The sequence below is a fragment of the Neopsephotus bourkii genome, unplaced genomic scaffold (genome assembly GCF_033783945.1).
Source record: "Neopsephotus bourkii isolate Nb327-2 ecotype Australia unplaced genomic scaffold, CSIRO-AGI_Nbou_v1 NB_1767, whole genome shotgun sequence".
Lineage (NCBI taxonomy): Eukaryota > Metazoa > Chordata > Aves > Psittaciformes > Psittacidae > Neopsephotus > Neopsephotus bourkii.
In genome coordinates, this window is record NW_026902241.1 from 12,480,220 (window position 1) to 12,497,001 (window position 16,782).

Below are 16,782 nucleotides of genomic sequence, written 5' to 3' on the forward strand. Positions count from 1 at the left end.
AATTGCTGTTTTCCTACCTTGTAAGTCATAAATTAGAATCTGTCATAGGATTCAGCTCACTTTTTTCACCATTTCCTATCACTGCTACAGATGGAAAATGGGAAAGATTTCTTGAATTGAAAAGCTGGTTTCCCTTCATTGTAAAAACATAAGGTTTTATCACCAACTTCACATAACTCTCTCTGGAGACTGGCTTAGGAACAGCCTATCTTCACCTAGTGCCAAGCACAACGTACGTGCACTGGGTAGTTCCAAAAATTGTAATGTGAATCATTAAGTCTCTCTCCTAATGCTGTACAGGAGACGACAGACTACCAGGGAACTGCCAGCTTGATAATGTGAGAGGAATCCTTCAAATCCTTCTAAGACTACGACACCAATCAGTGTTCAAATGTATCACAAAAAAAAAAAAAAAGTAAAAAAAAATCCAGTTTTATTCCAGTTAAATGAAGACTGATTTTGAAGTAGCAAAACCACTAAGAGATTCCTAAGAACCAGGCTGGGTTAGATAGATAAGTGGCAGGAGGACCAAAGAAGCAAGTAAGAGGACTTTTCAATTCTCAGAGCTCTGTGACTATTTGAAAAGCAAAATATCCCTTGCAAGGAAAGATCTTCCCATAATGTCCTCTAACTACATCTTCCCAAGCTTCTTTCTTGGCAGCTTATCTGTAATAGTTAAGGAACTCTCTCATTTGATGACAACAGTAAGTAGAATTCATGCATAAGTAGTTATGCTAACTAATTCACACACAAGTAGCTTTGGTAATTAAAACTTTGCTAATTAAAATATTTCTTTTGTTATCCACAGGCCATATACAGTACATAAAAGTTCTATTTTCAGGATGTAATACACAAGCTACAGCAAAAATTATAATACAAATCAAATCACAGAAATAGAGAATGGTTTGGTTTGGGAAGGATCTTTAAAGGTGATCTACTCTAATCCCACTGCAATGAGCAGGGACGTTTTCAACTAGATCAGGTTGCTCTGAGCCCCATCCAGCCTGGCCTTGAATGTGTCCAGGGATAGGGCTTCTACTGCCTCTCTCGACAACCTGTTCTAGTGTTTTCATTCTCATCGTAAAAAAAAAAAGTTCTTTAAAAATAGTATGTTACAATAAAGTAGATGAATACCTAAATATCCTTAAGACCACAGCTCATACTGATCAGCTGTCAGCATCCTGTTAAAACTATATTATACTAAGAATGAGTTAAGTTAAATCTAACGGTAGTGAAACACAGTGCTAGTAAAGAAGTATGTCAACATATCATTGACTTTAATAGCAACATTTGAGTTCCTATTTTTGCTACAAGCCCCAACAAATGTGTACAATTAAATATTATACTATTGCACTTAGGGCAACTGAAAGACCTGATGAAATGGCAGTAACAACACAGTGGTTAGGCAGACTAATGTTTATCAACTGCTGAATGATACCATGCTTACTGCGCATGTGTGAGGAACTAGGAAACTGAGAAAACTTGACCCTCAAATATAAACATCAGTATGTATGTTGATTAAAAACCACAAAAATTTAATAATAATAAGTAAGGAAAACTGTCCTTTGTCATGACTCTGTATTTTTGAAACAATTTTTTTGCCTTTTTAAGAGTAAGATGTTACAGTATAGCTGGTAAATTTTGAAATATATAAAAAAAAATCACTCACATAGTATGACTTTGACTGAGTGCAAACAAATGAAATAAGTTGTTTTGATTTTCAGTTATACTAATGCCACAGAAAAAGTAAGTAAACTTTCAGACAAGGTGTGATATATGCTTTTACCATAATGCTTCATCTTCCTCGTTTACCATATCATCTTACTAAACAAAACCCAAAGTCAAGATCATGAAAAGACAGGACAGGATGCGCAGTAGATCAACTGAATAATTATAGTTTCTGCTATAGATTGGAAACATAACTTACTTTTATTATCTAGCTGAGCCCTGTATTTACTAAATCCTTTTAGCCGTACTCTCTGGCCCAGAAGATCAAGGAACTCTTCAAAAGCCGGTCCTGCCATCTCATTGTTATACATTTCTTCCTCTGTGCTTTGGCCTGCTTTGCAGTAAAGGATACCAATTTTATGTTGAAAACTCAGCTGAAATAAAAATATAAATAAAGAAAAAGAAAAAAATACAGAAGAAAAAGTCAATAATAGACCAAATATTAACAATTAAAATATTAACGTTGTTATATTCCCTGGCAGAAGATAGCTGAAAGTTAAAAAAGTGTTCTGATTTGGGAAACTAAGTTACCACACAAAGAAGCCAAAGCCAAAACAACCCACAACAGTAAAATCCGCAACAACTATCTGGAAAGAAAACTGGGTTGACACTATCCAAACACAGATAAAAGCAGCCCATGAAGGCTTTTGACTTAGTTACCTATAAAAGCACTCTACTGCACATTACAGTATGAGAAATTTTAATGTAACTATCAACTTTTTGTATAACTGAAAATTTTCTTATAACTATCTTCTCTCTCAGATTCAGAAGAGTGACCTTATTTTCCCTTATTTCTACTACTTGAAGTTCAGTGCAGTTCAGTTAAAACAGGCCCTTAGAATAGTAATGTCTGTTAAGTGAAATCTTTTGCCCTCCCCATATCATCCATTGTTAAAAAATTATTCCCCATTTTCTAAAGTATACTTCAAGCTAGGGAACAGATTTTGGTTAGTTTTGTTAAAGAAACTGAACTCAATTCTAGAACACTAAAATGAGATAAATTATTTGTATAAAAAAGTGTACAACAACTAAAAAGTATAAAAAGAGATGATTATTTCTTGAGTATTGTCATATTTTCTTAGCTTTTATGCATACTTAAGATGACAAACAGGAAATTGCCATGTGAATGGAATAGTCCTATTATTCTTAACTGACACCTTTTAGAGCTTCACAAATGACAGAGAACATCAGTCACACACTTAAGACATTTATCTATATCCATGATTCAGATCAATTCTCTTGCTGCAGACTTCTCTTAACCAAACTCCAGGATTACAGTCTAAAGTGTGCCTTGCAAAGATGGTATATATTCCTATTACAGCAAAGGTGACAAGAACAGTCTGCTTCACCTCTTCTGCCATGTTAAGTATAATGCAAAACTATTGTACCATAGACTGGTTATTGCATCAACATTTTACCACAATGGTTGGGGTTTTTTTGAGGAAAAACTACACGATGAGAATACTAAAAGGCTGATTCAACAAAACCTACTTATATAAAAGAAGAAAGTGTAAAAATTATCATTCCAGACTTCAATCGTTAACCTTCCCTCTTTGATAAATGCTGTGTTTATCCATTTTAAGTGGAGAGTTGTATATAAGGGACCTGCCAACAGTCAATTAAAAAGTAAACAACACAAAACCGAAAGCAAAACCAACAAAACAAAAAACCCTCCACAAACAAATAAACCAGTAAAAAACCAAAACCCAAACAAAACAAAACTATCTATCAATACAACCATTCCTAAAAACCGTAGCAGCTACAATCTCATTTCCAGCAATCTGAACCTCTTACCCATGTGCTAGGTGCACTCATGGCTACGAAATTTAAAGACTTTAGCAAAAGAACTCTCATGCCAAGATCACACAGACTGTGCAGAAGCAGAAACTGAGGTACCTTTAAAAGTAAATGCCTAAGAAAAAAGTAACTAAATGAGCTTTGGCAGGATCATCTCATCTGGCACATTTAACTGCCATAGAAAACTATCAGAATATTTAAAACTGATAAAGTTTGACAACTTCAAAATGGTACCACATGCTTATTTAAGTCTTTTTAAGTAAATAATTACAAACATAGTCCTGATTACATTATTTTTAAACTAGAAATGTTAAATTTAATGTAACACTGAGAACAATTTAATAATGTGACATCAGAAAATAATTTCTAAACCCATTTAGCTAGCTGTGTATGTGATATGTATTAAAGGTGCACAGCAATCCTTTCTGACTCAAAATGACTATGTTCTAGTCAGAATCACTCACTAGTGAATCCTGCTATATTGTTATCTTCTTATACAATATAAATTCTTTATCAATATAGATTCTTTATCATGTAACAACAACTTGTTGACTTTCATCATGAGAAGATTTGAGAGTTTGTCCGGCAAGGAACCTCATGAGATAGACACTCAATAGCCACTAAATATACTGAAATCAAGGCTCCTAATTTCTTTGGGATTTTTGTAAACTGCAGCTTTTGACCTGGAGAGTAGGGAACATTCCCAGAGGGATGTGAAAGGAACAAAAAAACATACATCCAACAAACAACCATTAGCAGAAACAGGGAGAGGAAACTAGAGGGACATTAAAGAGAGGTTAAAAAACCCCACAAATGTCCAGTTTATAGATACAGAGTTGACTTCTCTTGTAAATTTACACCCAAATCTAAGGCTGATTCTCATATTCCAGAATAAATTGTGAAAGTGCAGATTCTTAATACATTCAAATTAGGTCAAGTATCCAGTCTGCATTTATTTTCTACTGTAATTTTAGAGATAAAGTTTTAGCCACATGATTCCTCCATAATCCATACTAGATTTCACTGAAAACTACAAAACAGGTAGAAAATTAAATTAAAACACAAAAATAGTCTTCAGTTTGCTGAGGAACTATGCAAACATTTAATACACCATAATGCAAAATTAATATTATTCTGGTGACAGTACTGATCCTCTAGATCATTATTCATATTTTTAAATTCATGACACTTCAGCCAATCATCACTTCAGCTGCCAAGCATAACTCTGTATTTGCCTGATTAATAAACTGAAAGCACAAAGTATATAAGGGGATTAAAGCATAAATGGATCTCATGCCAGTTCTATGGACAGCTTTCTATGTTCAAGTAATTATCTCATAATAAAGTAGCACATAAGACACATTAAAATCACATTTTGCTTGGCAACAGCCCAGTTCACAACAGGATAGTATTTTCAGACTGATCACCCAAAATAAAAAGAAGTGGTGTGTACTGATGTCAAAATCAAGAGTTGATGATAAAAGAATTACTTTAGTTGGTTCAATGGACAATCTCATTTCCAATTTTGGGGAAATATTTATAGTGAGTTTGAGAGATATTAAGGTCAGGTCAAATAAAGTAGTACTCTACAGTGCCTAGAACATCCTTCTCCTCTAACAGTGATTATTAATGAGATTAACCTAAACTCACTCTGGTGCTCAAACTGGAAAGACAGAGAGCAGCAGCACATCAGGAACTCTTGGACTCAGAACTAAGTGCTTCTGATTACCCTTTAATGTTTCACCAGATGAACTGACACACAGAAGAGTAAATAAGGACATTTGGCAAAATGAATTTTCAATTAAAAGTCCTCCTCAAAGACTACAGTGAACAAAAGTAGTAAAACATACATACAAAACTAAATATTCTACCAAAAAAAAGCAATCCTCTTCTTCTGTCTATATTTACTTGATTTTGAGCAACATTTTCAACCACAAAAGAAGACAAAAGAATTCTGGTATGCACCACCAATGTTAGACACAATCACCACATTCAAAACTGCATTAGCATTAAAAAATAATTATACCACCATCATAATTAACTGGATCCATCAGCTGATTCAACTCCAGCAGACAGATACTGACTTTTGTCTAGAAAGCACAACCTTCACTTTAAACAACCATTTTTTAAAAACATTGTTTTAAAATTTGATTTAAAAGCCATCACAAGCCTGTCCTTCGCAGAATATTCAGATGCTATAAATTGAATCACTAGGTTTGAAAGAAGCAGATTCACTACAATGAACCTAGTAAGTCTCACTATTTTCCTTCCAAATATAAGCCATATGAATATTTCATTGTCAAGCAGTTATTTCATTAGTGTTAATCACAATTTCAGTTGTTTGAACCCAGAAGCATTCTATTCTAGCAAGATTACTGCAAGTCAATCAGAAAACATTATTGCAAAAACCCACCCAAATGTTTAGATATAGAGCCTTAGTTAAATCCTTTTGCTTCCTTACCTATACACAACATCAGTAAAATGTTAGATGTATTTTCATTTGCATTCAGCATGTGTACAAATATAAGTGCAGATACAGATTGTGAAATCACCTCTTGCCCATGTTAAAAGCTCCGTTATAATCTTTCTCTCACTCATCTAAAGAGAATCTCCATAGACCAAATTTTGTTTTTTCCTAAGCTGCAGTATATTTTAAAAATAATTTGCTTAGAAAAGCAAACCTCATTTTATCAATGAAAATACACAAGTATCTCCAAAACTAAGGAAGTAAATGGTTCACATTAGAGATGCATGTTTATTAAGATTGCCTGCAAAATTATTATTATTATATGAATAGTTTTAAAAGAAAAGTCATGTGCTACATACCCCTTGTTCATCCAGTTTAAGCAGCTGTTCAGGTACTTTGGGTGAACTGGAAGCCTGCCTCAGACACTGAATGCTCAGCTCTGGTATTACATACTCTAGTACCTCTTTGAGAGGCAGACCTCTTGCTGTGCCGTGCCGAGCAGTGGATGGGATAGCATCTTCTAAAATTGCTCCTCTAAGCGTAGTAAGCTGCAGTAAAGGTAAAACACACCGAACATTTTTAGAACTAAATGACTTTCAAAGGTATAAACTTCAGCATTTAGCAAAAGCTTGGAAGATAAGGGGAAGAAACAGATCCCTATTTTTAACTTTTTAACCAGTAAAAAGATTACTAAATAACTTCTAAAAAGGAGACAGGGTCTTATCATCTTGGGGACAAACATATTTGTTGATTAAAGAAATCAACTGATAATCTTATTAACTTATTCTAATTCCTAAGACTTACATTTTTTGGACAAAAATGTTTAAAGCAGATGGGAAACTAGAAATTCTTAATTTTAATGCCATACTACCCTAGCAGACACAGTAGTACAATGTGGTTTCGGACAGTCGAGATCAGCCATAGCTAATGGCACCTTTATTTAACCTGTCCACCTATTTTTTAAGCCATGTTGCTTTATCTTCAGTGGATTTGGTAAAGAGAGAGTAGTTTCTTAGAAGTGAGTCAGCTGAATCACTTTTCCATACATACAGACACACTCTTTTCTTGCAATAAAAGAAAAACCTAGCTTTATATATATGAATATATATATGTATGCATGTATCTGTTTCTATATCTGTAAAAGCACATGAGCCCAGAGATATCAGGAGGTCTAGCTAACACTTCTCTATGTTCTAATCACAATAAACAGCAATAGTCCTAAGCATACAAAAATATATAGTTGCTTGCTACAATAACATAGTGTACTTTCATACGAATCAAAGCTAGTTGCTGTGATAAAGAAGAAATTAGTTTGCAAGATATATTAATTCACTTGAAATAGAAGTTATGAGATATGTTCTTCCACAATACGCAAGCAATTCTTACAGGACAATTACTGTTATCAACATATTAATACTCCTTTCACAAATCATGTGTGCAGAAGTATAGAAAAACATCTCACAGAAAAAAGCTTCTAAGAAAGTATTGTGAAACAAAATACAAATAAGTCATAGTACCAGCTTTCATATTTTTTTCTCTCCCATTTCCTCTACATTTCTTAATCTTTTATTTTTGTCATTAGAAACTTAATATCCAAACTTATCTTCAATTTTGTTCTTATCATCTGTTCAAACTTATCTTCAATTTTGTTCTTATCATCTGTTCCCTGGCTTGCCGCCTGCAGTTCCCTTCAGCCAACTTACCTCCTTTTGAATGCTTACTCAAAAAGGAGAAAATGGTTATGCAGTACAGAAGACGAAAACTTTGTTCCAGGAGTAAGGTACTAATGGTACATGAAACATCCGTTTCACACTAACAGGTTTATTTTTAAAGTTAGCAACATACCCACAACCAAACATCTAGTATCCTAAGTTCCAAGTTAACTTTTCAGTTCCTTTGCAGAGTTATTGAAAGACCATTACCTCGCTTGTCCTGAAAACTATACGATAGTTGAACTGAGATCCTTCTTTCTCCTTGGCATCTTCAACCTTCTCCCTCCGGATGCTGACTGCTACAGGTCCAAGATTTTCATCTATTCCAAAGTAGTTCTGATGCTCTTTTGCACAAGAGTGAATGAAGAGAGAAGAAAATAATGAAGTATGAATCTCCCAGAAAATGTTCAACAAATCTCATTACAAATTTCTGCAGCAAGGAGAAAAAAAAAATAATTGAGCTATGAGATCTGTAAATACACTGCCTTGTGATCTTCTGAACTGCACAAGAAGTACATAAATTACGAAATGCTCATTTTGATGAGCAGAGTGATCACTCACGTAAATCAAAATACTGCAACTACTGCTACTATGAAATAACATTCTGTTGCATTTTTTCTTACTGTGAAATTAACCATTTTGCTTGATCCTGTAAGAAACTACTTTGGAGAAACTATATCTACATAAAGTCTTCAAAAAAAGCTAAAAGTCTTCAAATGAGATGCTACACAGCTTTATTAATTTCATTCAATTTATTCTTATTTAAAGCTTTACATTCAAAGCAGCAACTGAGCTTTAACAAATGACAACTGAGACTAGTTACTCTTCAGTCTTTGATGAATAGTTTAATTCAAACTTTGAGCCAACTGGCCCAGTCTAGGAGAGCAAAGCCCTACGAACAGAAAAGAAAGATCAAGTTAGAGACTATTTAAGGAGACTAGACACACTCAAGTCCATGGGACAAAACAGGATACATGTTGAGAAACCTAGCCAGTCTTACTGGAAGACCACTCTTTACTGCCTTTGAAAGGTCATAGTAAGTAGTTACAGCCACCTTTAAAAAGGGCAAGAAAGAGGGTCTGGGAAGCTATAGACTAATCATCATAAACTTTAGTTCCCAGGAAGATTAAGGAACAATTTCTCACGGAAGACATTTCCAGGCATGTGAAGGACAAAAAGATGCTTAGAAACAGCCTGCATAGATTTGCCAAATGCAAATCATGCATGACCAACCCAGTTGCTTTCTATAATGAGATGACTGGCTTTACTGAGGAGGAAGGAGCAATGAATGTCACCTACTTGTACTTCAGCAATGCTTTTTACAGTCTCCCACAGTAACCGTGTAGCTAAACTGAAACGACATGGCTTGAACATGCAAATTACAAGGTGTACATAAACTGGCTGGACAGCTGGCCCCAAAGAACTGTGATAAGCAATATGAATTCCAGTTAGTGGCCAGTCAGTAAAAGGTTTATTGAAAGCTGGAAATGGAGCTGTTACTATGTTTTTAAATTAGCTAAATGATGGGATGGAGTCCTACAGCTGTAGGGTGTCTGTGCTTCACAGCCCACTCTCCCCTTCCTCTGGAGGCAGCTACTGCTGAGACGGGACAACTGCGCTGCCTGGGAAGCAACTCCTAACCCAGTGACTCTTTCAACCTGACATGGTAAAATAAACTGTCCCCTTAGACAACCTGAAAAAAATGGACTGACCAAAATCTCATGAAGGCCAACAATAGTCCTGTATCTGGAACACAGCAAGCTCATACAACAGCACAAGCTGGGGACCATCTGCCTTAGGAACAGCTCTGTGTAAGAGGTCTAAGGACCCTGGTGAACAACAAGCTGCACAGCAGCCAAGCAGGACCCCTTGCAGAGGTGAAGGCTAACCACATGCTAGGCTGCACAAGCAAGAGCATACCAGCAGGTCAGGAGAAAACATTATGCCTCTCTATTCGGCACTTTTGAGGGCACATAAGGAGCAGTGTCCAGTTCTGGACAGAGTGGGACAAGGCCAGCCGACAACTTCCAAGACACTTACGGGCTGGTGCATATAATAGATGACGAGAGGCTAAAAGAGGTGGGCTTGTGCAGCCTGGAGATGAGCAAGTTAAGAGGGGCTATATACTTGCAGGATCCCATTAGCTGATGGGGGCTTATAGAAAAGGGAGAGCCACTCTTCTCCAGGGTACAGAAAGAACGGGCAAGCTGAAACCATCACAAGATGCAGCCCCTCACTGAGGAGAATCAACAACAGGAACAGTTTGCAAGGAGAGTTTGTGAAATCTCCATCCTTAGAGATGGTCAAATGCTAAAGAAACAGTTAAAGGGCAATAGGTTATGAGCAACCTATTCAGAATATAACCTTAAAGACAGCTTTAAATAGGTGATTAAAATGCATGACCTCAGGAATGTCTTCCAATCCAATTTATGCTATAATTCCATATTTTAAATAGCAATTAGGTAATAAAACTTACTTCTCCTTCTAAGATTGCCTGGATTAAATAACCACTTTGCAAGCATTTTTAAGCTAGTTTTATACTTTCTTTTTAATGTATTCACAGAAACATATAAGGAGGTTTTCACAAAACATCTTTCACTGAGAAGCCATCCATACTCTGAGAATGGATACTAAAGTTTAAGTTATCACTACATAAATTACAGTCGTATTTATCAAATCAAGTTTAAATGAAATTTCCAGTAGCCTTTCAAAAATCTGTCTGCAAAGTTTGTTGGTGGTTACAGTCCATCTCGTGGTGGAGAGAAAGTGAGGAGCAGCACATTACAACTAGCATTCTTTTTCTGGAAGGAACACCTGTGATCAAAGGAGCACAGACATTTAATTATTCACTCATGCTCACCAACTGTATTCCTTCCCCAGTGTAAGCATTCTACCTGAATAGATACATCATACCTCATGGATTTCCCAGTGTTAAATTAAAACTATGAGCCTTTATGGGCAAATTTATCAAATGGAACAGGATTTTACAGACAGGAGTGAGGGAGGAATTCAGAGGCCAATTTCAGCAACTTCAAAAACTCCCCACAGTTGCATATTCAGACTTTGACAAAAGTTAGATTTGTCAACTAGGGTTTGTAAAGCCTTCCATTTCAGTGTAAATCTAGAAAAGGATCATTATATTTACTAGATTTCTCAGCTGCAGTATTACTGAGCAGAAAAAATGCAAGGTTGGCAGGTATCTGCTTATTTATTTACAATATGAAAGACAAAACCAAGGACATTGCTTATGTACATTAAAAATAAAACAGATAAACCAGTTTCAAGAATGGGAGTTAAAGTAACTTAAGCAAATTAAAGAACAGGTACCGATACTCTGGGATTTGGGAAAAACATTTTTAATTCAAGACCCTTTTTAATTTCATAAAGTACAAACTCTTGAAGCTCATTTAAATGTATTTATGTTGATTTAAAAGTATCAGCTGAAGAGAAGGGATGAAAATAAATGCTATTTTCTAACTGAAAGAGAGATGGTAAAATATTCCCTTATTTCTAAATTTTCCATTTTGAGGAAGAATTGTCAACTTCTCTTCTAATACAGAAATCTCATTTATACAAACTGAGTTAATACCAAAAGCTTTCTAAGCCCATACATTTCTTCCAGGATATTTCTTCAGTTTCTTACCAGCAGATAAATACAATAACATATTAAGAAATGATTGCAAGCATCCCTCAAATAAAAAAGGAGTAAAAGTCTCAAGGTATTATGAGGATAATTGCACAAGGAGAAAAGGACAAATCAATGATAATAAAAGCATATTTCAATTATCCTTTTTTAAAATCAACATAGCTTTTTTCCCCTTCTCATACCCTTTTATCCCACAAAAATATAGTTCAATAAAGGACACCATTAATAAATCAAAGCCATCAGATAAAATACAACATTCTAGCTTTTACAAACCTACACTGAAAACTGAGAAGATATTTTCCATAAACATTAACATATTTTACATCAGTTTTGTCGGATTTGATTTTAACAATAGTTACAAAGCTTATAAATATGCAGTATAAAACTAGAGCTCATTTGAGAAGACACTGAATTCCAAATCTCTCATTCCTTGAAAGGAAACGGAATAATTAGTGCTACACATGCCAGGATGTTTCTTCCATGCATCTTAAAACAGAAAATTGTATGCTGACAAGTGCCAATTATAAAACTGAACTATATTCAGGAAGTTATTTCTTTTTCATAGGTATCTTGTTAAAGGCAAAGAAAATCGGTGGCATTACATGACCCTGTATACAAGTGACTATTGTTTGCTACATTTTCATTTCATTCTTCCACAATTATTTTGCTAAATTCAACTGTGCTATTAAATCTACAATTCAATGAACAATCAGCTAGGAGAGCTCACTGTCATGGAAGAGCATCAAGTAAGACTCAGTATGCATATAAATGTCATTTTTTCTTACATGGGAGATCAGCACAGCAGCAAGATATTTTAGTACCCAACACAATGAACTTTGCTTAGGAGAGAACTGTGTTTGGCTGGAAGTAACCTGGAGATTCCTTACATGCTTGATCCCTTGAGATAATAGGTAGTGAAAATTAAGGTTTTAGTTCCATCACGCACTTGCCATGACTTGCTATCTGACTCCTAAGAGCCACCCAATACAGATTTCTCTCATGTAGGTTCTGTTACAGCTCTATACAAGGACAATGTGGAACAGGCATGGCTTACCTATCAGTGTAAACGTGAGGGAGTAACAATTTATTACTGGGCATTAAATATATCACATTATATATACTTTTGAAGAACGCTACCTACACAAAAATTAGTAATAAGGACAATAATGATTCAAGTTTCCTAATATTACATTAGGTCGGCAAAACTCTCAGATGCTATTTCTTAACTTTATATTACTATATCAATATAAGCATTCTTCACTTTTAGTCAAGAGATCATATATATGTAATACCAGAACAGAAGTTAATTAAGACTGGTTACATTTGCGTAAACTTTCCAGAAAGGTCATTAGGTTTGTTTATAGGATATTATTTAAAGTGGTTTTGAGCAGTCTCTGTATTTTCTTCTTTTAATCTCCCTGACAAGATTTATTAAAAAAAATAAATATACAGAGCTTCAGAACCTGTAACTCATTCATAATAAAAGCACTTCACAAGGAAGTCCTCTTTCATTTGACTTAATCATTGCCTTTTCCCCCCTCCCCTATCCTGCCAGCATCTCTCTCCATTGACAATCTTCCTTTTTTTTCTATGCCCATCCTTTCTTCTGTCTGCCCCTCAATACACATACCACCCTTTTGTTACAAGTTTCCCTCCATTCTCTTCCACCCTGACTCCATGAAAACTATTTCTCTTTCACAACCTGCCTAGCTTAAAAGCCAATTTGAATGCTGAACTTAGTGCCCATTTCTTGCTTAGCTCTAGGCCTTTTTCTTCCTCTTGCATGATGGTTCTAGATTCTTTTCTTCCTTGCCTTTTCAATGCAGCATTTTTACAGCCAGTATTTTCTAGGTGTCTACCATATTGTGAAAACAAGCACTGTACTGGATCCTCTTGCAGCTCCCCTATGAAGGGTCACAGGAGGAAGAAGTACAGTACAGTGCTTATTTCCTGCTGTTCAAATATAATTAGAAAGCAGAGGAAGCATGACTTCAGGAAGACTCAGGCAGTAACAAACAGTCTTTTAAGAACAGAAGCAGATTTCTTTCTTTTTGTTTTTTCTTTTAGCAACAAGAGCTGTAATTCATAATACAGGAAGGACAGAGACAGGTATTTTGGGGTTCTCCCTACAGAAACAGAGATTTCACACACATTGCATAATGCAGTACTGAATACAGACAAAGTAGATCCCAAAGTGGGAACAGTTTGAACGATTCAAGCCAGATAATTACTTGGTTGAGAAGAGTACCCTTGCACTTTGCAGTGTGAGCGTTTCCTAAGCGAATAAGCTAAAAGGTTAAGAGAAAAGCATGAAACAACCTTCTTTAAGCTGAAAACCTAAATATCATCAGAAGCTCTCTGTTCAAGGAGTACATATATATGCATACAGTATGAAAGGCTACAAAACAGACAATCGAAGACAGCAGAATCTAAAAGAAGGGCGTCAGAAGCTTCAATAACAAAAGCTTCTCTTTTAGGCACCTTCTAAGAAATAATGATTTCTATTCTTGGTATCAGTTTGCATTTATCTTGGTATCAAATTGCATTTACCAAACAGAAATACCTTATTTTCTTCCTACCAACTAAGAAAGTTTAGTTCAGAGAAGTTAGTTTACGTACTAATTTAAATGACCCTACACTTGTTGAACCTACGCAAGTATTGCATAACTTCGTACATAACCCACTGGTTGTTGAGTATTCCTCTGGGACAGCAAGAATAACAAGTTTAATTTTAGTAAAGTTTCAGGATCCCCTGTAATACTTTCATGTCTCTCTACAGAGAAGACGAAAATGAACAATCTTTACTGAGCAACTTAAATCTAACAAATTAATATGTTCGAACAGGTGCATTAGAAGAATTTACCTTTTCCATAGAAGAACTTGCGGTAATAATATGCTCCAAGATCAATGTGTTCTATGATGTAACGCTTCACTTTCTCTCTGTGAATGGACTGGTTTTCTCTTGGTACTTCCAGTACTGAAACACCAGCATTTGTGCAATGGGAACTCAGAGAGGACTCAAAAGAACAACTTTCACCTGAAGAAAAAGATGCTGAATTCGCCCTAGAAAGTGCAATCCGTCTATCTCCTTCCCCACCAGTTTCGTTCCTGAAGTAAGGGCAACTCAATACCAAATCATTACTTTTCCCATCACCCTCATCAGCATCCAAATTCTCTTTTGAATTGAGGTCCTCTTTGCTTCCCAAAGGAGATTCACAGTTTCCCGTTTGGCCTGATGGCATCTGAGTTTGTGATGCAGCTGAAGCCCCAGTGGTTATATTTTTTCTTTTTCCTACATTTACTCGGGTAGCCATTGCTTCATTTATATTAAACAAAACGCTCTGAACATCATAATGTGCAAAACATTTCTGACAGTTCCAAGAACGAACATTTCTGTCAAGTCTATCATCCAGATCAGATGAAAACTTAAAAGTTTCATGCTCGCTTTTAACTGTTCGCAATTTTCTAAAGAGAGATGTTTCTACTGCTTCTGATTTTAGCCTCCTCTTGAAAGATTTCTCCCTGTCTCGACCCACAAGTAGGGCACTATCCATATAATCCAAGCCAGAAATCCTGACAAATTCTCCCCTGGAAATCTGTGCAGCAGCATGCAGACTTGGAGAAACTGTAGGGTCACAGTGGAAAAACTCAGAAAATCCAAAGGGAGCAAGGGTTTTATGTTCAAAATTTTCCACTCGATATCCTCTTAGCATTGCAAAAAAATTTTCTCCAGACAAGCCTTGTCTATCTATTGAAGAGGTACTGCCATACTCTCTGTGAAGAGCTGCTCCAGTATTTGGGTTAACAGCATTCTGGTCTAACACATCTTCAGCATCGATATCGCTTATTGTCACATCACTGTTGCTTCTTTGCCTAATGGGATGAAGTCCCCTTTGAGGGGAATGAACAAAAAGATCTCCAATCGAATATTTTCCCTCTGTAAATTCCAATTCTAGCTCTTCTTGCTGTCCGTCACTTTGGTCATTTTGTCCATTTGGAAGTACTGAGCCAACACCTTCATAACTGGTTGGAGGTCTATTTTCCCAGGCCGCTTTACTCAGCTCTTTGGAACAATCCTTTTTAGGAGGCCATTCAGACACCCTTGCTCGAACACCCATTTTAGGCACAGCTGGTGTACCATTTGTTTGATTATTTTCAGTTTTGCTAGATGCATTTGAAGAAACAGGAGGACCCATGCTACCATTCAAAGCTTTAAGTTTTCTCGCAAAATAATCATCAGATTGCATGCTTCTTGAAGACTCCCTGAACTTCGAGGAAGTTCTGCTAACTTTGTGCTTATCTTCTTGCAAAGATCTTTGATCACTCATGTCCAGTCAGTGGGAGGTGAACCATTACTATTGCATAAAGATACTTTTATTATTACATTGTCTTTTATGGGCCAATAAAATGCAATATGAAAATACAGTCACAGTCTTCTCAGAAGTGCAAGCAGAAACCTCAGTGTGCCATTTTTGTACAACTTCTGTCAGGACAGCAATCCTAAAAGTTTGCCTTCAGAACAGATGCATTCAGTTCAGTATTAATCCAGACAAATTTCTTTTATCTGTTCATAAAAAAAAGAAAAAGAAAGTGTATTAAATGTTTATAATCAAAAAAGAAAAGTTACCATTGTTGCTTGTATATATACAACATCACATTAAACTGGAACTAATGAAAACTGCTTTGTATGCTTTTCTATCCTCTGCCTCCTTAAAACCCAACAAATGCAATAATCCTGGTTTCCACAGGATATGAACAGTTTGAACCTCCGTATCTCCCATGGTCTAACCAGTACATGCACACTGAACAGTACAGCAGGTTCTGCAAAGCAGAAGAGGCACACAATTCACTCTGCACATCCTTCAATGCTGACAGCAACTTCGCTGCTTATTCTCTGTCTAATCACAAGGGTTTGAATGAAACTGGCCAAGACAGGAGTTTCTCGGTCAAGACTGCTACAGCATATCAGTAAAAATGCATGAAAGAGATATGACCTTTGACAAAGTGTTTTGTCCCCTTTAAAAGAACATTTTAAAGATAAGTAACCTCTCTACTACGATTAATTCAGTGAATAAATTTCACATTTTTCTCCTCTCTCTCTTCAAAGGGGACTTACATTCCTTTATTTGAAGTGTAAACTATTACTTGGCTGTGTAAAACAGCTGTGGTTGTTTCTGTTACATTATATTCCTCTGCCTGGAAACCTAGACTGTTTAACTCAGTTACTGCAGTAAAGAACAAGCCTGTTGTCTTCCACAAATAAGAAAAGATAGTAGCCCTATTGATAAGTTTTGATACAGAATTGGAATTGTTAGGATATAAAAATATTCTTCAATGGCTTCAATGGTCTTTAAGAATGACCATGACTCATGCTGCAAAGATTCGTTTGCAGGCAGAGCCCGTTCTTTTACCCATTGCATAAAATTAGACTA

At 35.8% G+C, this 16,782-nt stretch overlaps 1 protein-coding gene across 5 annotated transcripts in view; it reads right to left on the reverse strand.

Annotated features, from left to right (window-relative positions):
* SIPA1L2 (signal induced proliferation associated 1 like 2) overlaps positions 1-16,782 on the reverse strand; it is a 146,796-nt gene that overhangs the window by 67,325 nt on the left and 62,689 nt on the right. For all 5 annotated transcript variants that reach the window (XM_061378816.1, XM_061378819.1, XM_061378817.1 and 2 more), the window contains exons 3-6: positions 14,214-15,914; positions 7,915-8,048; positions 6,352-6,540; positions 1,928-2,102 (exon numbers count right to left, since the gene is read on the reverse strand). In XM_061378816.1, coding sequence (XP_061234800.1) covers positions 1,928-2,102; positions 6,352-6,540; positions 7,915-8,048; positions 14,214-15,678 — 1,963 coding nt within the window. In that variant the 5' untranslated portion in view covers positions 15,679-15,914. The remainder of the gene's footprint in view (positions 1-1,927; positions 2,103-6,351; positions 6,541-7,914; positions 8,049-14,213; positions 15,915-16,782) is intronic.